At 37.0% G+C, this 26,730-nt stretch overlaps 1 protein-coding gene and 1 long non-coding RNA gene across 2 annotated transcripts; both read right to left on the bottom strand.

The window, feature by feature from the left end:
• Window positions 1-7,990: 7,990 nt before the first annotated feature.
• On the bottom strand, window positions 7,991-14,916 carry LOC110791291 (uncharacterized). The gene is made up of 5 exons (XM_021996046.2): window positions 14,338-14,916; window positions 12,439-13,025; window positions 12,171-12,350; window positions 11,584-11,782; window positions 7,991-8,977 (listed from the first exon to the last, which is right to left on the bottom strand). The coding sequence occupies exons 1-5, from the start codon at window positions 14,861-14,863 to the stop codon at window positions 8,250-8,252; spliced, it is 2,220 nt and encodes a 739-aa protein (XP_021851738.1). The 5' UTR covers window positions 14,864-14,916; the 3' UTR covers window positions 7,991-8,249.
• A 1,601-nt stretch (window positions 14,917-16,517) lies between these two features.
• Window positions 16,518-23,574, bottom strand: LOC130460003 (uncharacterized). The gene is made up of 4 exons (XR_008919799.1): window positions 23,485-23,574; window positions 23,285-23,374; window positions 17,155-17,218; window positions 16,518-16,928 (listed from the first exon to the last, which is right to left on the bottom strand). It is a non-coding gene; the product is annotated as an uncharacterized lncRNA (long non-coding RNA).
• Window positions 23,575-26,730: the final 3,156 nt, after the last annotated feature.

Raw genomic sequence — 26,730 nt, 5'->3', positions numbered from 1 at the left:
GCTAATCCCCCAATACATGTTATGGAAGGGTTTATTAGGAGAATCTGGAAGAACTTTAATGTTGATAAGGTGGTGTTGGTGAAAAAGGGGATCTACTTAGTGAGATTTCTGACTATGGACATGAGAGACAAAGTCACTTCTGGCCATTTTTTCTTTGACAGCAAACCTATGATAGTGAAACCCTGGAGTGTTGATATGGATATGGAGAAGGAAGAGATCAAATCTGTCCCCATCTGGATTCAGTTGATTCTGAATTTTAAATATTGGGGTGCAAAATCTCTTTTCAAGATTGTGAGTCAGTTAGGCAAACCAATTAAGAGGGATGCAGCCACTATGAGTAGGGATAAACTTCAGTATGCTAGGGTGTTGGTTGATATGCCAATCACACAAAAGCTTCCTGATCAAGTTTCATTTATGAATGAGCATAATGAGCTGGTTCAGGTACCTATCACCTATGAGTGGAGACCAACTGTTTGTGATAATTGCAAACTAGTTGGACATTCAACCATTGAGTGTAGGAAGGGGAAAACTAAGAGAATATGGGTGCAGAAAAAACAACAAGTTCAGAATCACACAGAAGTGGTGGCACCAGAGGTGGATCAGGAGGGGTTTCAGAGAACTGTCAGGCCAATCAGGGTTAGACCTACCAATTTGGTTCCAACACCAGTTGTTAATTCTTTCCAAATGCTGAATGATGATGGTGGTCACAGTGCTTGCAGTACTGCTGAGTTGGATAGGGAAGATGACATTGAGGAGGGTAGCACAGGAAGAGGGAACTCTTCCAAATCTTATGGATAGGATATTATCTTGGAATGTTAGGGGTATCAACCTAGCTCAGAAACAGGATACTGTGAAGCATTTTCTTCATAAATATCATGTGGGGTTAGTTGGTCTCCTAGAGCATAAGGTTAAGCTTCCTAACTTAGGGAAGCTTTACCAAAGAGTTTTCCCAAATTGGTGTTTCTCTAGTAATGCAAGTTATCATAATGGTGGCAGAATTATTTTGGCTTGGAATCCAGGAAGCTTTTCTGTGAGTATCCAAGCAGCTTCTAGTCAGTTTATGCATTGCTTCATTCAACCAGTGAGTGGTATGCCTAGTTTTTTCTGTACTTTCATTTATGCTTTCAATGATAGCTCTAATAGAGAAGTGTTGTGGAAAGATTTGAAAGCTTTAAACACACAGGATGCCTGGATCTTGTGTGGAGATTTCAATTGTGTTATGAGTACTGATGAGAGAGTTGGCTCCCCTGTTAGGAATACTGAAATAGTGGATATGTGTGATTGTATGCATTTCTGTAGTATGGAAGATATTAAGAGTGTGGGTAATTTCTACACTTGGAACAATAAGCAGCATGGTGCAGCTAGAGTTTTTTCTAAAATTGATAGAATAATGGCTAATCCTAAGTGGTTAGGTGTTTATAGCTCAGCTGAAGTGTGTTTTATGAATGAGGGTTGTTTTGATCATTCCCCTGGATTGTTGACTGTCTATCCTAGGGATACAGGGGGGAAAAAGCCTTTTAAGTATTTTACAATGTGGAAATCTGCTCCTCATTTTCTGACTCTTATCCAAGCACAATGGAGTGGTACAGTTCAAGGGAGCAAGATGTTTGGTGTTGTTCACAAACTGAAGAAGGTGAAGTTGGTTCTCAAAGAGTTGAATAGAAAGGGATTCTCTGATGTTCAAGCTGCTGATCTTCAAGCATACCATGACATAATTGCAGCTCAGACATCAATGCATCTTGATCCTGCTGATCAGAGTCTTGCTGATGCAGAACTCAATGCAGTGCAGAATTACAAAAATAAGCATCAAGCCTATTTAGAGTTTTTGAAACAGAAGGCAAAGGTTTCATGGATTAGGGATGGTGATGAAAATACCTCCCTCTTCCATCAGAGTATCAAAGCTAGGAATAATCATAACCAAGTTTACAGCATTCATGGCATGGATGGGATTTGGAGAGATAACCCTACGGATATCTCTCAAGCTTTCTTGGATTATTACACAACTTTGTTGGGTACTACTCACACTGATAGAAGACCTGTTCTTAGTCATATTGTCCAAGCTGGTCCATTGATTACAGATGCTCATAGAAATATTCTAAATGCTCCTTATACAGCTGATGAGGTGAAGAAAGCTTTGTTCTCTATTCCTGGTAGGAAAGCACCAGGGCCTGATGGGTATGGATCCTACTTCTATAAAGATGCTTGGAGCATTGTTGGTGATGATGTTGTCAGTGCTGTTCTGGATGTCCTCCAACAAGGCAGGTTGCTTAAGGAGTTAAATCATACAGTCATTACTCTCATTCCTAAGACTAAATGTCCAAAGAATGTGAGTGAATTCAGACCTATATCCTGTTGCAATACTCTGTATAAATGCATTACTAAGGTGATCTGTAGCAGATTGAGGCAAGTATTACCAGATTTGATCATTGAGAATCAAGGGGGGTTTGTACATGGCAGATACATAGTGCATAATATCATGGTGGTTCAGGATTTGGTAAAACAGTATGGTAGGAAGAGTGCTAAACCAAGTTGTATGATGAAGATTGATCTTCAAAAAGCATATGACACAGTTGATTGGGATTTCCTGCAAGAAATGTTGGTACAGCTGGGTTTTCCTGTAGCTTTTGTGGCTCTTGTAATGGAGTGTGTGACCACCCCTAAGTTCTCTCCAATGCTTAATGGCACAATGCATGGCTTTTTCAAGTCAAAAAGGGGTTTAAGACAAGGTGATCCCATGTCTCCCCTTCTGTTTGTGATCTGCATGGAGTACCTGTCCAGAATTCTCTACAAAATGAGTGAGTTGTCTCAATTCCAGTTTCATCCTAGATGCAAAGAACTTAAGCTCACTCATCTATGTTTTGCTGATGATCTAATCCTGTGTAGTAAAGGTGAGTTCCCCTCTGTGTATCTTCTGCTTCAAGCCTTTAAGCTGTTCTCCAACTCTTCTGGTTTGTTAGCCAACAAGCAGAAGTCAGCTATCTACTGCTGTGGTATGGCTGAGAATGAAATCAACAGAATTGTCAATGTTTCTGGTTTTACTAGGAGTCAGCTTCCTTTTAAGTACTTAGGTGTTCCCATCTGTGCTAAAAGAATTTCTGCTGCTCAATGTGATGTCTTAGTGGATAAGATGGTTGCTAGGATTAAAGTCTGGAGTTCAAGGAATCTTTCCTACACAGCAAGAATGCAGCTCATTAATTCTTTGTTGATGAGTATTCATATGTACTGGGCTCATGTATTTATTTTACCCAAGAAAGTACTGCAGGAAGTTACTAAAGTTTGTAGAGCATTTCTCTCGAGTGGGCAAGCTTATAGTCAGAAAAACAGTAACATTTCTTGGGAAAGTTCATGTTGTGATAAGAAGCAAGGTGGACTTGGATTTAGAGATGCTATCAGATGGAATATTGCAAGCATTGGAAAATATGTTTGGGCCATTGCTTCCAAGCAGGATAATGTTTGGATCAAATGGGTTCATGCTGTGTACATTAAGGATGGGGATTGGTGGGAGTATAAACCTGTAGCTTCTGCTAGCTGGTATTGGAAGAAGATTTGTGCCATAAAAGAGAGGTTGAAACTAGTCTATACTCAAACTGAGTTAGCTGTTATGCCTCATTATTCTGTGAAAACAGTTTATGAGAAAATCATTGGTCCAAAACCTGTGATTCAGTGGGATAATATGGTGTGGAATAGGTTGAATATCCCTAAGCATAGATTCATATGTTGGTTGGCAGTGCAGGACAGGCTTCAAACCACTGCAAAATTGGCAAGATTTGGTGTTAGTAATACTGCAAGTTGCCTGATTTGTGGACAAGCTGATGAAGATCATAAGCATCTGTTCTTTGCTTGTCCCTATAGCAGCAGATGCATTAGTGCTCTCAAAGCTTGGTTAGGGATTACTTATTCCACTGGTAATCTGAAGCAGCTCATGAGGTGTATTGCTCATGGCAGAATGTCAAAGTTTAGAAGGCAGGTTAGCTTTGCAATGCTAGCTGCTGCAGTGTATGCTGTTTGGTCAAGTAGGAATGGTTGTTTTTGGAATGCTTCATTTCCAACTGTTCAGAATATGGTAGCTAGAGTTAAGCAAAATGTTAGAGATCGAATTTTGGTTGTTTTACCTAAACATGTATCTAGGAGAGATAGCTTGTGGTTTGCTACTCTGTAAGATAGCTTTTTGTTTCTAGCTCTTTGATGGAATGGTCCAACCTAGTTGGTTTGTTTCATCCTTGAGTTAGTTTAGGTTGTAAATCTGTTTTGAACTTAATATTATTCGATCTTGCTTGCCTAGCAAAAAAAAAAAATATAGTCATGTGAGATCTTGTTAGATTCATGTCAATACATATTTTCTTAATATCAACTTTTTATAATTTTTTCGTATACATAATTCGAGATATTAAGAGTCAAAATACGTGTTGAAAAGCGTAAATTCAACCATGGTACAAAATTTAAGAAACAAAGAAAGTATTGTTATTGCCATGTTCATTTCTATTTACTTAAATACCTAGCCGGCTAGGCGATTCCTAGTTCATAAAACCAATGGATTGGTTAATTAATTGAAATTTTACACACGCAACGTGAGGATATGATAATAACTTTATGTGATGCGGTTATTCTGAAGCGTTATTTTTTTGCCCTATTCTTCAACTTGATATCATTAATTTTAACCAACTGGGGTTGGTGTGATCGAGTGGTTAAGGACTTTATGCTCTTTAATCAAGGTCTCGAGATCGAGTCTTGGGTATGAAAAAACCTTAGCTGGGAGAGTACTGCTCATCCAGATACCAATACAAACTCCCACGTAATAGTCCACTCGCCGAAGACGGTGGAAACCCCTCGTAGTAGAAAAAAAAAAAAACTAAATTTAAGTGGTAATACATGGCCAGATGAGGGTGCATTAGCCACCAAATTGATCACAAAATTATGTTCACCTACATTCTTATGAAGCTATTTACTTTTAATAAAAGATGGAATGTCTTAGGCTCCGTTTATTTTGACGAAATAAAGTTCTCCGGAAGAAAAAAAATCGTTTTCCTTTGTTTTTTTAAGGGTGGAAAACAAATTTTTTTAAAGGGAGAATCAATTTTTTAAATGGAAAACAATTTTCCTTTTGAAAAGAAGAAATGTCACGTTTTCTTCTCCACTCCGTTAGTGTGATCTTACCCCTAGTTTTAAGGTGAGTCTTTGAATCAATCTCGATTCTCAATAGAGTATGAAGGCGGGTCTATGGTAAAGTGTAAAATTAGGGACCATTCAAGTGAGTTTGTCAAAAAAAAAAAAAGGTTTTACACACTTTTTTAGTTGTTTACTTGAGTTTTAAGTGAGCTTGGAATCTGGGGATAAAATTTAAATTATAGACGGTCTATATATGGTTGAATAATTAAAATATATAAAAAAAATCAGCGAAAAACTGATGTAGCAGAGTTTGAAGTTTCGGGTTGAGTTTGAGGGATAAGTTCACTGATAGAGTAAAAAACTAATATTGGGCTTCAACCATCAACTTAAGCTTTTGGTTGAGTTAAACCTCTGATATGGTATCAGAAGCACCGTGACACAAAGGTCACGGGTTTAAATCTCATCCACCCCTCATTTCAAATTGGAATATTAGCGTTGGGTATTGGGAGGCTCATGTTGCGTTTTGGATTCTCTAGAGTTCTAAAATAACTCTACAAGGTAGAGTTTGAGCATATCAACCATTGATTGAAAAATCAATGGTTCATATATTATCTTTCCAAAATTCCCCCTATTTTTTCTCATCAATATGAGCCATTGATTTTAAAATGTATGGTTTAGATACAACTCTACCTTGTAGAGTTTTATTAAAACTCTAGAGGATCCGGACTCCCATCCACATTTCAATTAAGCTTAAAGGGATTTCATGTAAAGGGATGTGATAGAGTATAAAACTAATCTTAAAGTTTCAACCATTAACTTAATCTTTTGGTTGATTTGGTCCTCTGACACCCACCTCCAATTTTTTTTCTCTTTATCTACGTAGTATTTCTCATTTTCACTCTTTTTTTTCTCTATAACTTTTCTTGTAAAAACAAATAAATGAGAACTATTTTCCCATAATGTTTTTCCTTGAAAAAAAGTTCCATGAAAATTCATTTCCGACAATTTTCCCTTGTATGTTATCCGTTGAGACAAACGAAGCCTAACCACGGTTGTTAGACTTGTAAAACAAAATTAATGCTAAAAAGAAAGTCTCGGTCGTAAATTAAGTTTCTAAGAACGGTAATTTATCTCCTTCACTTAATCACTTGTCAACATATTTAGCACACTTTTTTTTGAAAAAAACATTCACTTTTGCTTTTAATTTTAACTATGTGTCGATCAAATTTTGTCTTTTTCTTGTTTTCTTTTGTTTAATATTTTTTTTGTCTATTTTAAGCTTCCTTAATTAAATCACATGCTTTTTCTTTAGAGAAGGACTTAAAGAATACTTGATTAATTTATTGATCTGATTCTCACTCAAAGGATAACAAATCATTATCCACAATTATCACTTTTTTGTACTCTCTCGTTGTGAAATTCGTGAAGATTTAAGTCCCAACCAATTAATTACCTTCAAAAATAAAAGTCCCAATTAATTTTGATGTTTTGGTTTATTGTGGCTTCTACCACTTCATAGTAATTGCAGCATGTCATCTTACCAATTACCATACCAATTTTTTAGTGTGAATGAGCCTAAATTATAAATTAATAATGATCTCGAGGGATTCGAACCGCAATTATATTCGGGTGTACAATATTCATTGTACACTCCGATTAATATTCATTGAGCAACTTATAATGAATATGGAGAACGATTTCAAAGTAAATGTATACGGAGTAAGTGGAACATTATACTATATATTCTTTAAAATTTGAATTATATATACGTTCATCTGCTATATGTTCTTTGGGTATGAACGATATGTTATTTGAATTTAACCTATACGTTCATTTAAACACAGGCATTGTATACCCGGGTACATAAACCACATTTTGGATTCAAACAGCTAATTTATTGTACACAGGCACTCAATTTTAACCACTAGGCGAAAACTTTATTGGTTCTTACCATTACTATTTACTAGTATTTTATGCACGCGATACGTACGTGAATTTTGAAATACATGTAAACCAACGTTAATAAATCAATTTTTATTATCGTAGAATGACTAGCTCTTTATTTTTCTTTTCCAAAAGTATTTTAACCAATGGTTTAATACCTATTGAAAGATTTCATCACAAACGCATTGTCGAAAAGTTAAGAAAATTGTTAAAAATATTTATACAATCCAATTTGTACGTGATTTTTGTTGTCAAATAAAAATTATACATGTTATTCATCACGATTCTGGTTTAAAATTAATTAATTTTTTTATGAAAAGCGTAGTTGGACGACGTCATATTATGATAAAATGTAGACGAGTATATGAGACAGAAAAAAAATAGTATTAATTCCCTCCACCCCATATTAGTTTTGATATTTATCTAAACACAAAGTTTTATTTTGTGTTTTATTGACAATAAAAATTATAATTATAGATTTAAAAGGAAATAATGGTATTACTTATTGAAAAATATATGTGATGGAAGATAGTCGAGTACTTTTTTTTTTTTCAGGGATACCGATTTCTTGGTAATCCGAAGAGAGAGGTATTAAAATAATAGTAAGACTTTCATAAAATAAAGAGTAAAAACTAATATGGAGTGGATAAAAATAGAAAAGGTAAAACCTAACACACACAATTCACAAATGTATGCCTAGGAGGCTAGGAAGGTGAGCCATAGTGATATAGTTGTTGCCTTTTGGGCTTTTGGCATTGAGGTCCATTAGTTGTGGGGGAATCCTTCAATTCCTAGAACGTTTGTCTCCTCTAAGGATGCTCGTTAGGTTGTATGATGTGCTTTATTTATAATTGAATTGCTTACATATAAAAAAAAAAAAAAATAATCAGATTCACAGGAATGGACAATGCTTCAAGTTTAAACATAGAAAGCCAAAAACTAGTCCTTTTGTAAAACTTCATTCAATACAAACACACCATATCATACATACAAATCACAACCAACATAATTTGAATACAAACACACCATATCATACATACAAATCAAAACCAACATTTATTTGAAAAAACACAAACACACTTATCAAACAACTTCTAAAGTTGTTTCAAGGATCACATCCTTTATCATCAAACACACAAACCTCTGGATCATACTCTTCATCCTTGTGATAAGGACCGGACACACCACAGTTAATTAGATCAACAACAACTTTTATCGATGCAAAGATGGCCAATCATGTGAAGGCTTTCAGCTCCACTTTCATGAACAAATGGACATTGTGGCATATACATCTTGCAATGTTCATTATTTCCCTTTCTTGTAACTTCCCATTTAGCATGCAAATCCTCAGCAGAGGCCGCAGACCAACTAGCAGTACCACTCTCATACCTACTATGTGTAACCCTGATGAACTTCTTCAAATTCTCGTTCTTGTATATATCATCAGAATCAATGTCAACGACAAAGATATCTCCATAAGGTCTAACTGAGTTTCGGAAGAGAGGCATCGAAATAGGATCACAAGACACCGCAGCAAGATCAGCTGTAATAACAAGACTCTTTCCATCCGGGCTAAATATTGGGTGGTTCACGTGACCCGGAAATAAGCCTCCTAAATAAGAATTACCACTGTCTATAACTTTCACAACCACATCTTTATCATCTGCTTTTACTAGGTACACTGCATGGTATCCTGTATCAGGTAAGTCCTCGAACTTTTTTGCATTGGGATTCGCACGGTTTGATGAGAATGCAATCCAAGCTCCATTTGGAGACCAATCACAATGTGTGTCTAACCAGTTTCCTTCAGTTAGCCTTGTTATTTTGCCTCCATCGAATTCCCCTAATTCAGCATTCTCCATTATATATAGATTCTTGTACCCTTCCTTTGGAGATCCCTTTGTAGATCGATATACTAGCTTCGTTCCTATAATATGCACACACAATTGCTAGCTTTGATCAACAAAATTATTTTTTAATCAATATGCTAATAAATATTGCTACGTCAATTCTACCTTGTACACACATAATAAAAGAACGAGTAAACAAAATTATTGATCAAAGTTAGTAAAGGTAATGCAGTCAATTGTGAATTGAAATTCCAGAAAAGGAAACTTTAGATCAATTAAAAAAGAATTGAACAAGTATTTATAACCTTCTTTTGTACTCCTCCGTACATTTTGGAAGTTACATATATATATATATATTTGTCACTTTTAACTATATTTTTTTAAGAGATATATTACATTTTTGATAACTTCTACATTAAGCTATTACACCCAACGTTGAACTTTATAAACAAATTGCACCCAAAATATATATAAAAAAAATCTTATAAACAACGGTTTTTTCATGAAATGCCCCTGAGGTTTGCAATAATGCACCAAATACCCCTGCGCGTTTTAAAATTCATAGAATACCCCTATTTTTTCCAACTGTTCATAAAATACACTTGGATTTAACGTCCGTTAGTCCTCCGTTAGTATGAATTTACGTTTTTACCCTTATGTGGCTTAAATCCCATTCATCTGTACACTTTCTCTCTCTCCCACCCAACCCACCCAAACTTTCTCTCTCCTCCCACTGAACCAACACCACTCCTCACCCCGTCACCATCTTAGCCCCCGCTACCGTCGCCAACCTCGGTCAGGATTTGACTTTCTCTGGTGCACCGTCGATGGCATCGGTGACCCGGTCAACTCTCTATCTCCTCCATTGGCGTTGTCGACGAGTGAGATTTCATCAAGGTGAGAGGCGTTGATTAAGGGGAGGAGAAGACGGCGGGAGGAGTTGATCCCGGAGCGGAGGAGAGAGAATTAGAAAAAATCAGGTTGGCGGAGGAAGAGGAGCTTCCACCATCGTTGGGCGGAGATGACGGAGGCGGGGCAACACCAGAAACGTCCGTTGTTGGCGTGGTCATGGTGGGTGAATTCTGCGGCGATTTCGGTGGGAGAAATTAGGGTTTTGAGACCGGGTCGTTTGCTAGGGATGTTGCTATCATGCTATGCATCCTGAGACTTGGATTGATTTCCCTTTGCCTGAGGATGACGAGGATGAAGGTTTGATTCAACTTTCCTTCTTTATTTATTCAAGTTGTGAGCTGCTAAATTGCCAATTGTGTTTTTATCTTTGGTTTGATTCAATTTTTCTTATAATTTCGTTGAATTGTTGAATAATTTGTGCAAAAATAATGACCAGGAAGTTGAATTGCATAATTATAAACGGATAACGGGGAGAGAAAATGTGTGATAGATCCTGCAATGACCTCAGTTTGCGGTGCACCAGGTAATTTTTAGTGTTTTCCAGTTAAAATTTTATAAAATTTCGGCTAAAATTTCAGAATATTTTGTTAAAATGTTATTGATTTATTGGATTGTAATGAATTGAAGCTAGATTGAGTGTTGTGTGCTTATTATTGACAATTTTGATTGTTCATTGTTCTGTAATTTTGTTTTTCCAATTTTATTACTCATGTTAGGGATAATTTTCAAGCAATTAGAACTCAGAAGGAGATTTCTTTTTAGGATTAGGTTTGTGGTTTTTCTTTGTGTTTTGGGTTGTATAGTTAGAATTTAGGTTGAGTTTCGTGGATGCGACAGTATGAATGTATGATCATATCAATTGCGCAACCTATGGTGCTTTTGGGAGCATTGAAGTATTGTGCTCGAAATGAATGCGGTTTAGAGACTCTGGACGCTAGCTGTACCTATATCTTCGACCAATTGGGACTGCAGGACTAGCTAATTTGCGTTCTACCGGTGTGGTTCTTTCTATTTAAGGGTGGAAATGGCTCAAGCAAGGTAACCAAGAATGTGATGCATTGTAGTACAAGAGTGATTGTAAATGTTCATTGCAAGGGTATTATTACCGGCTTACTTTGAATTTTCAAGAACTTTTATAGACTTTCAAATGTAATGGCAATGGCAATATAATCAGAGTTTTTGTAAAGCTACTCTGCAAATTAATCGGCTTTTTATGGAATATAATTCCTATTTATTGCTGGAAATTTGTTACAAACGGTTCTACTTCATTGTTAGGAAAATTAGAAATTCAAACTAGCCGTTGAATTCAAATTCTGCAGTTTTAAAGGAGTTTGGGTATTTGGTGCAAAGAACTTTATAAATTGGTGTATATTATGCAATAACTTTATATGTAGGTGTATTTTATGAATTATAAACATGACTTAACGGAGGACTAACGGAAAGTCATAATAGGGGTATTTTATGAACAGTTTGGAAAAAATAGGGGTATTATATGAATTTTGAAACGCGCAGGGGTATTTGGTGCATTATTGCAAACCTCAAGGGCATTTCATGAAAAAACCGTATAAACAAAGGTTCATGAGTGCACTTCCATTTTTCTTTGAGTAAATTAATTACCTCACTTTCTTTTCCTATATTTTTTTATTGTCCTTTAACCCACTTCCATTCTTATTATAAGAAAATTAACTTACAATTCTTAATATTTATGCCGCTCAATATGTAACTCTTTAAAAAAATAATTATCTGATAGTGCAAAATGAAAATTTAATACCGTCGGGATTGGTAGATGGAAAAGCACTATTGTGACCCTCGTCTGTCAGATATTTGATAGTCCTATCATCCTCAGAGACGCGGCTAATCGCCAATATTTGAACCGTCTCACTTTTCCTGAAAGTAGGCCCAACGCACACATACAGCGTGTCCTTCTTTGCGTTCCACACCGGCGAAAATAACCTATTCGACTCATTTTCCTGCACCGTATATCAACATTTAGTACGGAGTAGTTTAATTTTATACACTACAAAATTTTGTATCTTTTATCACAACCTAATAACGACGGGTAAAAATCCTGTCGTAAAATGACTTTTCCTACGGGGATAACAACCCAACAAAGACGGGATCAACCGTCGTAAATGTCTTTTATGACGAGTTAACGACGGGATTTTCCATTAACGACAGCCATCTTTTATGACGGGTTCGCAACGAAAAATCCCGTCGTTAATCAACCATTATTGGCCTTTAGTACAATTTTTTGTAGTGATAAATGATCGATCGACGATGTATCGACAAGCGTAAAACACGAACTAATGCACTAGAAGTACAAAATTAAGCTCATGTGACAGATATGTACGTTGTTACCTGGTAAACAACTTGTAACCCTTTGTCATTGGCAAGCCATACGGCTTTGAACTCATTGTCAACGAATGCAAGTTTATTGCCACAAGCTGAAACTGTTGGAAAGACACCTGAAACCCTTAATACTCCTACCTCGCTAATCGGAGATTGTAGCTCGTAGAAATCTTTGTCAACCACATTATACTGTCAATTTACAAATCATAAGTGTCTAATTATAGCAGAATATAACATATGAGAAAAGGTAATTAGGTGAGAAATTAAGTGTACGTACTGTGTTAACTTTATCGCTATTGCAACGATGGTAACCAATACGCATTTGTCCACTGTTGTCATCAATGATAAACGGGTTAAAATGGTCAGCTTTGGGTCTGGTTATTAGAGTTATTTTTTCAGACTCGCTTCCAGTTAATTGGTTGGTATCAAAAATCTCAATGTGTCGGTATTGATCTTGTTCACGCTCATCTTGTGTATCAAATGTGAACCTTCTACGAATTGTGGCCACCGCTACTTTGGTCTCATTGATGGCCGCCGGAGTCATGGCATTGATCTCCGCCGGGGTTACTCGAGTCACGGATGTGGGACCCTCACGGAGATCGACCCGGAATACACCCCAACATTTTTGGGCCTTGACCTTCTCAATGTTGCGGTGGAAAAATAAGACATTGTCACTTCCCCAAGTTGGCCAACCTCCATCTATTATAACAAACTCACGATTCAACGGTTGTTCAACATCAAAAACACAAATGCTAGTCTTCAGATCTTCAACCTCGCCATACCAGCCATCTGCCTTTAATTGAAAAGATGCAACTGCTATCCTCTTTCCATCCGGAGACACCGAGGGATTCAAATCGGCTTGCCCTGTTAATATAAGAAAGGCACATATAAGATAACCATAAACTATATAACATCAACTAACTAAGGAAAATTTGCCGATAACTACCTTACCAAGTAGCCAAACCCCTAGTGTAAAAATTATCGATTTTTTATACTTTTTTTTTTCTTTCCACAAATGTTGCACCATTTTGACTTTTTATACTATTCATGTTGTATCTTTGACCATCTTTTGTAATATATACACGTAAGAAAATTACTAAGATGTTAGATTCGTTTTGATATATATTTTCTAAATATCAATTTACTCCCTCCGTCCCATATTAGTTGTTACACTTTCCTTTTTCGTCCGTCACAGATTAGTTGTTTCACTTCTAAATTAGGAATGACCCCACAATTATTATATTGTCTCTCTCTTCCCACTAAATTTCTTTTTGTCCTCACACCCTCTCTCATTCAATTAAAAAAATACCCCACTAATTAACTCCTATCACATCTACTTTTTCAATAAAATAACAATTGATAACCAAACAACCACTTATCACGTAAAACTTTGTGCAAAGGTAAGTGTAACAACTAATCTGGGACGGAGGGAGTATTTTATAATTTTACTAATGCACAATTTGACTGATTAAAAGTCAAAGTCATATGTTGGAAAACGTAAACTCAACATCAACATGGTGCAATATTTAAGGAATGGAGAAAATACACTATAAGAATTTGTATCATTAATGGCAACCCAATAATGTCATGTCAAAATCCCGCAAAAGCCTTTTACGGTTGTGGTAGCAACCAAATAAACACGGAAACTGCTGTCGCAAATGTCTTTTACGAAGGGCTAACGACGTGATTTTCCATGAATGATGACCCCTTTTAATGACGCATTCGCGATAAAAAATTCCACCATTGTTGGCCTTTAACGACGGGATTTTTTGTCGTTAATGGTATAATTTCTTATAATGGTATAACCTGTTTTAATGATTTTACTAATACAAAAAAAAGTAAATTGACCAATGTGCATTGACACCATGTAAACTGCAAGTGAGTACGGAGTAGAACAAAAGAAAACAGTTTTGACTTAGTACTTGACCTGTTTTGACTTTTTGCACTATTCACATAATTTACTTTGACCCTATTTTATTTCTAGTATATGAAAACAAAGGTTAGTATATAATATATTGTTAACTCCATCTTAATATATATTTTCAAAATATTATATTTTTATAAGTTTTTATAATATGTAGTTAAAGAAATTGGCGGTTAAAGTTGTGCATTGGCAAGCGTGTCCGGTCAAAACAGGTCGAGTATTAAGGGAAAGAGGGAGTAGTACACTACATACCTTTTGGAGTTAGGCGTTTAGTTTCACCAGTCTTAAGATTGGTTTTATAGACAGCAGTCCAAGGCTGATGAGGCTCAGTGGCAGGCTCCATAGTAGAGACATAGATAAGGTAATCACCTGCAAAACATGCACTATCCTCCATACGAACACCATTGAAAGTGTCGTATAATTCAGCAAAATTGAACACTTCAAGTACATTTGACTGACAGTCCAGAAGAGCAATGTGAAGCGTCTCAAGTCCCTTGGTTCGTTCGGACACAAAAATAAGCCCCGAGAGTTCACCTGAATCGACATCGCCGTCGTTGTCGTAGGTAGCCAACTTAGGAGATTTGAGAATAGTCTTGAGAGCAGACGGTGGGATGACTTGACCGTTGTAGTTGTAGTAGGACTCCCCGTCGGTCATAAGGGTCTCGTCTTCCGTGGTGACGTTTGGATAGGTGGCGGTGTATATATCGAGCGGAACTGGTGGTCGATAGGTTGCCCAGAAGGCAATGCTACCTCTCTTTTGCACATCAGAGTTATCCATTTTTCTTGTCTTGTGTTTTTTAATTTCTCTCTTTATTTTCTTTAGTTTAGATGATATATCGAATGAATGTAGTAAATGAGGTATTTATAGGGCGAGTTAAAGAAATGGATAAGTAAAAGTACTTATCTGTGGAATACTTTTTTAAGAGGAAAACCAGGGATTGGGGAAAAGAATTAATTTATCTACTTGAGAAATCTTTCACTGTTGCAGAAGGTGGTACGTTAAGGGAAAAAAAAAGACGAATAACTAAAAGAACTTATCTAATTTGCTTTAGTGAAACACAAGCAAATAATTAAACTAACCATAAAAACGACCCTAGCAGCTCTCCACCCTTCTTCTCTCTCTGGATTTACAAATCTCAAGGTTAATTTCCTAAGTCACAAATAAAATTATGTGAAATCGCAGCAGTCATAAATTTTACAAATTAACTAGATGAATTATGATTAAATCGTACTCGCGGCTACAACAGATCGCTAGTTCGTCTCTCTGACTAGGCTGTATATTCCACCGATATTTACGATAGATATCCCACAATAGAAAATTATCTCAACATGGTCATAGTTTTAATGAAGAAATACCTCTTTTGTTTCAATTTGTTAAATCCGATTTCTGTAGATGTCGTATGACCTTTTACTAATGAGTTGAGTTTAGTATAAAAAAAATAACTAAACTAACTAAATACAACCCTGAATCTTCTATCCCACTATTCATGTATTACTTGTGTGTCACTTACTCCTCTTATTAATTGATATTTATACTTAATTATCCATTTTTAATTAAAATGGCACATAAGTAGCTCACGAATTATGAAACAAAAAAAATTTAACCGACAACAATACAATATGAAATCAATTTTTTTTTTTATGCAAGCTAGGAATTATATTAAAGTATCACAGAAAACCGCAAGTTCAAGGAGGTAAATCCTCCAATAATACATCATACATGAAATTAGGGGTTCTTCCCACAACTTAACATATATAATTAAAATCCAAATTTGTCCTACAGAACTTAGCAAGCTTGTCGGAAGCCTTGTTTCCTGCTCAATATGAAATCAATTGAGAGTTAAAGTTAAAACACATTTTATGGTTAAATTTTTTTTCTTTTTCTTATTCTCTTTCTTAATTTTTTATTTTGTCTATTTTAAGCTTCCTTAAATCACATACTTTTTCTTTTGAGGAGGCCTTAATTAAAGAATACTTGAATAATTAATTGATCTGATTCTCACTCAAAGGACAACAATCACTTTTTTCACTCTCCCGCTATTCTTCAAGAGTTCAAGATCACTATCATCAATCAATTATGGGTTCCAAATCGCATACATTAATATTACGTTACTACGCCACAATAAGCTTTTAATAGCGCTTTTTTCAATTGAAGACAGCGCTTTAAAAGCGCTGTTAATTAGCAGCGCTGTTAAAAGAATAATAGCGCTTTTAATAAGCGCTGTTAATATTTCCTCATTTAGCAGCATTCAATATAAACGCTATTAAATTTTCTGGTTAAGGTGAAAAATTATGCACCGAACAACTAATTTAATTTAAATTAATTAGTAGCATTTAATTAAAAAAATGCTAATATTAGAGCCTTAGAGGCGATTTTTCATTTTTTACAGGTTCTTTTTTAGTTTTAATTTTTAATTATTAAATACCTGTAATAAAAAAATAAAAACAACCGTTCTAGAGTCTGTAATATCAAAGATGAATGTACATATGTTTCTCCCTACAAATAAAAAATAAAATAAAAAAACATAATTGAATATACCATCCAATTTTATTTCTATCATTTCAAATAAACGTCTCGACTTCTCATAATTTAAAGTCATATGCAATGTTGGCAACACACTAGAAAGAAAAAAATAGAAAAAAGAAAGAAGTCTATGTCATATAGTACTTCTTTCAATTTCAAATCAAAACACTAAAATTAGAAAATTGTAGACAATTTCCAATCGAAAAACATAATTGATCCACCACAAAATGCACACGAGAAGAACATGACGCATCTATTGAGCTCTGACTTCATCAGTTTGTTCTTGGTCATAATTCGGAACATTGCAATTATGAAAGTACTACAAAATAAGAAAGTTAACATAATTAGTAACAACACATATAATGTATAAGCATAACTGAACAAAGAAAAATACATACATCTTCACATATTATAGATAATATTGTTGAATCCAATTCATATTTATCTCTAATTAGGAAAGAATAATAGCACATAAATAATGGCCTGTCGCGATAAGGATACAACACTAGCATCTCCTAGATCAGTATATACAAAATGAAGTCTACCTGGTTCTGGAAACATTTGTTGCAAACTCTTAACAGCAGCCAGGTTCCCACCAGAAAGATTGTCCTACGCATAAAAAACAATCTCTTTGTAAACCTCAATAACTAAACCAGTAGTGGATAACAACAATGATCAAAGGAAGGGGATACCACAACTGTCACACGATAGGAGTCCTATAGAAGTCTTAGTGATGCATGAGAGCCAATAAAGCCGGCCAGCACCACAAGTTACCAGAACATGAGTGACACCCATTTCACAGCGGGAAAACTGTAGAAATGAAAAAAGACACTACGAACAAATGAAAATGTAACTCCATGATTAAACTATAACGACCCACCTGGTGTTGTTAGTTGTGCGTGGGAGTGTCTGTTAGGTTATGATACATATGACAATTCATAAATCATGCGGAAAAACCATAAAGCCAGGAAAGCATATTATTTACACATAATCATTTAGCATAGTTTAGATGCATACACTTTGTTGCGTGCCCTCCCTAGCTGCGCCCGAACCGAACAAGAACAAGTCTTTAGGACTCCAAGTGTCGTCCCTCCGTAGATAGTCCACAGCACGTCCGGATCCACCTTAAGCTTGACCAACTAGGATCGCCCTTAAGGTACTTAGAATTTTCGGCACATATAGGCAATTATGTGACTGAATTTTTGCTCTCAAAAATCACTTTGAATACTTGAATTCTCTATGCAAAATAATGACCCTAGGCCTTTATTTATAGAGGTATGGAAAGGGAATTGTAATCCTATTAGGATGCGAATTAATTAAACTAGAATCCTAATAGAATTCTTATTTAATTAATTCATCCTTTTAGGTTTAGGAATTTAATCATATGTCGAAACCTGATAGCTTTAGGATTCGTATAGCACACAAACACACACACGCACGCACAGCAGCCCACGAGGGGCGCCATGCGCGCGCGCGCAGCTCGCGAGCTCGCAGCCCATTGCCACGAAGCCCACACGCTGCCGCAGCGTTGGCGCGCGTTGGGCCTGCCTTGCGGTGGGCCTGGCGCAGCCTTGGCTGGTGCGTTGTGGCACGCTGGCTTGCTGGGCGATGGCCCGGCTTCGTGCTGGGCCTTCGTCTGGCAGGCCTCGTCTGATGCTAATTCGTACGATACGCTTCCGATTAATTTCCCGATTCCGGAATTCATTTCCGATACGAACAATATTTAATATTTCCGATTCCGGAATTAATTTCCGTTTCGAACAAATATTTAGTATTTCCATTTCCGGAATTATTTTCCGATTCCGATAATATTTCCGATTCTGACAATATTTCCGTTTCCGGCAATATTTCCGATTCCGGCAATATTTCCATTTCCGATAATATTTTCCGATACGTACCATGTTTCCGTTTCCGGAAAAATCTATGACTTGGATAATATTTATATTTCCGATACGATCCATATTTCCGTTTCCGGCAATATCATCGTTTCCGGAGCATTCATTTCTTGCCTGTGACGATCTCAGCTCCCACTGAAACCAAGATCCGTCGATTCCGAATATCCATAGATGGAGTATTTAATGCCATTAAATACTTGATCCGTTTACGTACTATTTGTGTGACCCTACGGGTTCAGTCAAGAGTAAGCTGTGGATTAATATCATTAATTCCACTTGAACTGAAGCGGCCTCTAGCTAGGCATTCAGCTCACTTGATCTCACTGAATTATTAACTTGTTAATTAATACTGAACCGCACTTATTAGACTTAACATAGAATGCATACTTGGACCAAGGGCATTATTTCCTTCAGTCTCCCACTTGTCCTTAGGGACAAGTATGCATTTCCTAATTCCTTTGTCGCTCGATGCTTGCTCTTGAACATAAGGTAAGAGTTGTCATCCTTATTATGTCCAGAGGTGTTCCTCGGTTTCAGAGTTCAACTGATCAAATAAACAGATAATCATAGCCTATTATTCATCCGAGCACGGCCATGCATTTCACAGTTTCTAGCTCTCCGAGTGGCCTTGTACAACTTTTAAGCATCTCATCCCGATTTATGGGAGGACAATCCCAATCTTGCGATCTTGAGATTAGACTTCGTTTGATAGGTGATTACCTGAGCGTTGCCTTTATAGCCTCCTTTTACGGTGCGACGGTTGGTCAACGTCAAAGCAACCAGTTCTCAAACAAGTAATCTCAAATCACTCAGGTATTGAGGATTTAGTGTCTAATAATTTTAATGAAATTTACTTATGACAGATTTTCATCTCTTACAGTAAAGTTTCATAGGTCTTGTCCGATACTAGTCTTCCCAAAGTAAGTATCTATGCAAATGATTATGACATTCCCATGTCCACATAGTTCAAGAAACAGAACTACTAGTCATCTTGCATTCTAATCGTCTAACGTTTTCTATGCGTCCAATTTTATAGAAAACTCCGACTAGGGACCATTTTCAACCTTTGACATTCAAGTTCACTTGATAGACATTTCTTAGTCACAGGACTGGTCCTGACAGTCTATCTTGAATATATCGTCAAATTGAAGGGACTCATCATTTAATAAACCACAAATTAAATGGAAAAATGAATTCTTTTCATTTATTGTGAATGATTAACCAATAATGTTTTACAAAGATTTAAACTCTAAAACTTTAAAACATTAAACAGGGATATCAAAGCCATTCTCCAATATGCTTGATTCCCATAGCTGCAGTGTGCGAGTTGTGCTTCGCCTGCGGCAGAGGTTTAGTCAATGGATCTGATATGTTGTCATCAGTTCCAATCTTGTTTATCTCGACTTCTTTTCTTTCAACGAACTCTCGTAGAAGGTGAAATCTACGAAGTACATGCTTGACTCTCTGGTGGTGTCTAGGCTCCTTTGCCTGTGCAATAGCTCCGTTATTATCACAATATAGGGCTATTGGTCCTTTAATGGAGGGGACTACACCAAGTTCACCTATGAAATTCCTTAGCCATATAGCTTCCTTTGCTGCTTCATGTGCAGCAATGTACTCCGCTTCAGTTGTAGAATCCGCAATGGTGCTTTGCTTAGCACTTTTCCAGCTTACTGCACCTCTGTTGAGGCAGAAGACAAACCCAGACTGTGATCTGAAATCATCTTTGTCGGTTTGGAAACTTGCGTCCGTATAGCCTTTAACAATTAATTCATCATCTCCACCATAGACCAGGAAGTCATCTTTGTGCCTTTTCAGGTACTTCAGAATATTCTTTGCAGCAGTCCAATGCGCCTCTCCTGGGTCTGACTGGTATCTGCTCGTAGCACTGAGTGCGTACGCAACATCCGGGCGTGTACATATCATAGCATACATTATTGAACCAATCAATGATGCATATGGAATCCCATCCATTCGTCTACGCTCATCAAGTGTTTTTGGGCACTGAGTCTTGCTTAGAGTTATTCCATGAGACATGGGTAGGTAGCCTCGCTTGGAGTCTGCCATCTTGAACCTATCAAGCACCTTATTGATATAAGTGCTTTGACTAAGTCCAATCATCCTTTTAGATCTATCTCTGTAAATCTTGATGCCCAATATGTACTGTGCTTCTCCTAGATCTTTCATCGAAAAACATTTCCCAAGCCAAATCTTGACAGAGTTCAACATAGGAATGTCATTTCCGATAAGTAATATTTCGTCGACATATAATACTAGGAAAGAAATTTTGCTCCCACTGACCTTCTTGTATACACAAGATTTGTCTGCGTTCTTGATAAAACCAAAGTCACTGACTGCTTCATCAAAACGTATATTCCAGCTCCTGGATGCCTACTTCAATCCGTAGATTGACTTCTTTAGCTTGCATACCTTTTTAGCATTCTTTGGATCCTCAAAACCTTCAGGCTGTGTCATAAACACAGTTTCTGTTAAAACGCCGTTTAAGAAAGCAGTTTTGACATCCATCTGCCATATTTCGTAATCGTAATATGCAGCGATTGCTAACATTATCCGAATAGACTTTAGCATTGCAACTGGTGAAAAGGACTCCAAGTGTCGTCCCTCCGTAGATAGTCCACAGCACGTCCGGATCCGCCTTAAGCTTGACCAACTAGGATCGCCCTTAAGGTACTTAGAATTTTCGGCACATATAGGCAATTATGTGACTGAATTTTTGCTCTCAAAAATCACTTTGAATACTTGAATTCTCTATGCAAAATAATGACCCTAGGCCTTTATTTATAGAGGTATGGAAAGGGAATTGTAATCCTATTAGGATGCGAATTAATTAAACTAGAATCCTAATAGAATTCTTATTTAATTAATTCATTCTTTTAGGTTTAGAAATTTAATCATATGTCGAAACCTGATAGCTTTAGGATTCGTATAGCACACAAACACACACACGCACGCACAGCAGCCCACGAGGGGCGCCATGCGCGCGCGCGCAGCCCGCGAGCTCGCAGCCCATTGCCACGAAGCCCACACGCTGCCGCAGCGTTGGCGCGCGCTGGGCCTGCCTTGCGGTGGGCCTGGCGCAGCCTTGGCTGGTGCGTTGTGGCGCGCTGGCTTGCTGGGCGATGGCCCGGCTTCGTGCTGGGCCTTCGTCTGGCAGGCCTCGTCCGATGCTAATTCGTACGATACGCTTCCGATTAATTCCCCGATTCCGGAATTCATTTCCAATACGAACAATATTTAATATTTCCGATTCCGGAATTAATTTCCGTTTCGAACAAATATTTAATATTTCCGTTTCCGGAATTATTTTCCGATTCCGATAATATTTCCGATTCTGACAATATTTCCGTTTCCGGCAATATTTCCGATTCCGGCAATATTTCCATTTCCGATAATATTTTCCGATACGTACCATGTTTCCGTTTCCGGCAACATCTATGACTTGGATAATATTTATATTTCCGATACGATCCATATTTCCGTTTCCGGCAATATCATCGTTTCCGGAGCATTCATTTCTTGCCTGTGACGATCTCAGCTCCCACTGAAACCAAGATCCGTCGATTCCGAATATCCATAGATGGAGTATTTAATGCCATTAAATACTTGATCCGTTTACGTACTATTTGTGTGACCCTACGGGTTCAGTCAAGAGTAAGCTGTGGATTAAAATTATTAATTCCACTTGAACTGAAGCGACCTCTAGCTAGGCATTCAGCTCACTTGATCTCACTGAATTATTAACTTGTTAATTAATACTGAACCGCACTTATTAGACTTAATATAGAATGCATACTTGGACCAGGGCATTATTTCCTTCAGTGTCATGCCTTTAATCCCCAACCAGTGCGGATCCCTCAAAACATAAACAAGGAAAATTCAGAACCACCCCCTAATTTACCGAATTGGACTCATGTGAATGCTGATGCCTCGTTTGTAAATTGTAACCTGCCTTCCAAAATAGCAGGGGTGTTCAAAGATAGTAAGGGAACATGGAAGGATGGTTTTTCCAAACTAAGTTATGCGATTATTCCATTATATGTGAAGCTACTTAGCATTAAGAAAGCTATGACGGTTGCAAAAGAGGAAAAATGTCCAAACTTGGGTATAATGTCTGACTGTCTTATAGCCATTAATGCACTCAAGGAAGGAAAACGGTATATGATATAATGTGTAACGTTAATGATTGCAGGGAGTTCAATTATCACCCTTAGCTATGCATTTGTCAATTATCAGATGTGTAGCATGTTGAGAAAGAAGGTTCAAGTATTGGTGCATAATGGATCTGATACCTAATGTACATTAGTAGATACGAAGAAAGTGACACGTATTACCATTGCTCCGTAAAAAAAACTAAATCGCTATCCTGGTGGCTGGCAGGTATAAGATAAACTGAGTTATGCAAGACGGAGAACAAAATTTGGGTTACTTAAATTGTTAGTAGAACTATAAGGTTGAACATAAGCTTTCAAACAAGTTTCAAAGAAACTCTCTGAGGATATTTACCTTAAAATGGCAGGAGATAAATCTCATATATCCTACCCCACAAACTGATCACCAGTAAGAAACCAACAAACTGTAGTTTCCTTTATCTAATTCAACAAGTCCAACTTCCTTAGTAGTAAATCCATAAAAGTTGAAGTTCATGAAAAGAACAAAATTGATAGAAATGAAACTAAAATAGTTCTATTAATTTTCCTTGTTTTTGTAGTAAAAATCTCGTTATTATTAATTATAAGTAGTTTGATGATCTTCAACTAACCTTTGATAGCACAGAACAGACAGAGGAAACCATCGCCTGCATCACGTCAACAACAGAGCTGATTGCAGCCTTCAAAGAGTCAATATCAGGCTGCAAGTAGAAATTACATTATGACCCGAGTGAAATAAGTTTGCTGCATATTCAGATAGCAGTAGTATGCAAAGCTGCGAGCTGACTGATGAACTGAGTAACCAACTGACCTCTGATGCTCCAAGAAATTTTTTCGCCAACATCTGAGTGTTTTATAGTAGTGTATCCCAATATTTTCTATGTGTTCAACACTGAAAAAGATTAACCCAATAGTTTTGAGTAGAAACTTCTAAAAATAACTTAATTTGTTGCACTTGCACGTACCAAAGTCTGGACGTAGCAGTCATTGCTGGTGTTACTCGGCTCAAGCAGGGTAGGCATCCTCTTGGGAAAATTTATTCCTTAATGAAATCTGAGCTTCTCCTGTACTCATCATATCGCTCATCACATATAGATATAAACTGAAGAAGAAACAACATCACTTAGCAAGATACCTGAAACAATCAGAAAGTATGAACGGATTGCAGCATTAGCTTTTTTTACAAGATTATTAATGAATTATACCATCAATCCGAGAACTAGGAGGATCTTTCTCGTTGAACTCCTTCAAAACCCTCTTGGACTGCATCACATAACGTTGTCTAGGACTGTGACATAGGTTTCCTCTTTAGTAGTCTTGACTGCAAGATTGTAGGGGGGGAAGTTCAAACAAGTGTAAAATAAGAAATAAATAAGAACCATTTGAAATGCATTCCGGACCTTTGTTTTCATCATTCTCCAGCTTCCTGTATTTTGCTGCTGAGATTAATATGCCTATGTCTTAATAGAATTTATATCAACTGTTTGATCTGAACACGAACTGTTATCAACCGAAGAATTCTACATCCAAGACCAAATCTGAAACTATCAGGTCAATTCATATTTATTTCGAGCCCATAGCTAGGTTGATACATAATCGAAAAGGCACTCAAGTTTGCGGAAGCAAATTAGTTTATTACGGGTAAGGGTAAATCATATTCTCCTTGATCACAATTAACAAAGAGATGATCAACATATCAAAAAAATTAGTTCTTTGGAACGTATCTTGCCCTCAAATGAGTACTATATACCGAGGCTACATGTAAATTCATTACATTTCTGCTTAGTACAGATACAAGATCGACAAGGGCTACCAGTGAAATACCTTTCTTTCCTGTCCTAGGCAAGTCTTAACTTCCAGGCGATCATAGTAAAGAGTATCTGCACAAAAGAACATAACATTGAAAGAACGGGATAGTGAAGAATATACTTCATATTGAAGAAAAAAAGGGATTAAATCACATGATGCATCAGCATGGATGCAGATTCCTTAAAAACATATTTTAAAGGTAATAACCTCCAACTAATTAATATGTTTTCATGTGTACGTATGGTCTGCCTGGAAAAGAAATAGAATTCTCATAATGCATTCTAAAGAAAAACAATCTCCAACTTTGGAGTTAACAATTCCAAGAGTATTCTCTAGTCAATATATACAAAGTATATTTTTCCTCAACTCACACCAGTATAATTATTGTTCCATCCTTCAGATTGTTACAGTAAAGCCAATATATCTTGTATAGATACTTCAGAATATTAAAAGGCACAAAAAACTCATTCAAAACTAACATAGCACACATTGGGGGTTTGATATGCACAAGAGACTGAGTGCCAAAGGTATTGCGCGACAGATATTCTGCTCTACATAATACAACTAATGCTCTCTTGAACAAATTGCCATCTGAACACCCATTACTTCTGCCATGGAAACCATGGAAACCCCAACAGCTGGTCCCAGTTTTGTTTCATCATTGTGAAGATGTTGGGAAGCAATGACCCAACAGACTCATGACTTGCAATGATAAGAAAAAACCAAATTCAACTAGGAAGCTACTTCTTGACATATGGAAAAGGTTCATGAAAGTCAAGTCTACACGGTAGCTTAAATTTCAGACAGTGATACACTATTTAATTAAAGCTACACTAAAAATAACCCACCCAACTTCATTAAGCGACCACCTTCACTAGAAATTGTTAGGTTATGATTCATATGACAATTCATAAATCATGCGGAAAAACCATAAAGCCAGGAAACATATTATTTACACATAATCATTTAGCATAGAATAGATGCATACATGTTGTAGCGTGCCTTCCCTAGGTGCGCCCGAACCGAACAAGAACAAGTCTTTAGGACTCCAAACGTCGTCCCTCCGTAGATAGTCCACAGTACGTCCGGATCCGCCTCAAGTTAGACCAACTAGAATCGCCCTTAAGGTGCTTAGGATTTTCGGCTCTTATTGCAAGTGTATGGCTGATTTATATTTCAAAAACTTACCCTTTGAATACTTCAATCGTACCCATAAATTGTGACCCTAAGCACTTATTTATAAGAGTATGGAAAAGGAATTGTAATCCTACTAGGATGTGGATTTGCTAATTAGAACTTTATTAGGACTCTAAATAACAAAGCAAATCTAATAGGATTAGGATTTTAATCTTTGCACAAATCCTAATAGGATTAGGATTTCCCGCACACGCATCGTACAAGCCGTGCACCCGCGCAGGCCTTGCGGCCCACGACAGGCGCACAACCCATGTTGCTGTGCTGCGCGCGCGCGCGCCCTTGGCTGGGCCTGGCCTTGCGCTGGGCCTGGTCGAGGCGTGCGTTGCTGCGTGCGACTCGCTGGGCGATGGCCTGGCTTCATGTTGGGCCTTCGTCTAGCGGGCCTCGTCCGATGCTAATTCGTACGATACGCTTCCGATTAAATTCCCGATTCCGGAATTCATTTCCGATACGAACAATATTTAATATTTCCGATTCCGAAATTAATTTCCGTTTCGAATAAATATTTAATATTTCCATTTCCGGGATTATTTTCCGATTCCGATAATATTTGCGATTCTGACAATATTTCCGTTTCCGGCAATATTTCCGATTCCGGCAATATTTCCATTTGCGATAATATTTTCCGATACGTACCATGTTTCCGTTTTCGGCAACATCTACGACTTGGATAATATTTATATTTCCGATACGATCCATATTTCCGTTTCCGGCAATATCATCGTTTCCGGAGTATTCATTTCTTGCTTGTGACGATCTCAGCTCCCACTGAAACCAAGATCCGTCGATTCCGAATATCCATAGATAGAGTATTTAATGCCATTAAATACTTGATCTGTTTACGTACTATTTGTGTGACCCTACGGGTTCAGTCAAGAGTAAGCTGTGGATTAATATCATTAATTCCACTTGAACTGAAGCGGCCTGTAGCTAGGCATTCAGCTCACTTGATCTCACTGAATTTATTAACTTGTTAATTAATACTGAACCGCATTTATTAGACTTAACATAGAATGCATACTTGGACCAAGGGCATTATTTCCTTCAGTCT

The sequence above is a fragment of the Spinacia oleracea genome, chromosome 4 (assembly GCF_020520425.1).
Source record: "Spinacia oleracea cultivar Varoflay chromosome 4, BTI_SOV_V1, whole genome shotgun sequence".
Taxonomy (NCBI): Eukaryota; Viridiplantae; Streptophyta; class Magnoliopsida; order Caryophyllales; family Amaranthaceae; genus Spinacia; species Spinacia oleracea.
This window is presented reverse-complemented; position numbering and strand designations above follow the sequence as displayed.

Excerpts from the sequence above, each read along its gene's own strand:
- LOC110791291 (XM_021996046.2), bottom strand. The coding sequence starts at position 14,863 with ATGGATAACTCTGATGTGCAAAAGAGAGGTAGCATTGCCTTCTGGGCA. Across the intron at positions 12,351-12,438 it reads ATAGCGATAAAGTTAACACA|TATAATGTGGTTGACAAAGA; the intron begins GTACGTACACTT and ends GTAAATTGACAG. Across the intron at positions 8,978-11,583 it reads TCCATCTACCAATCCCGACG|GAACGAAGCTAGTATATCGA; the intron begins GTATTAAATTTT and ends TGCATATTATAG.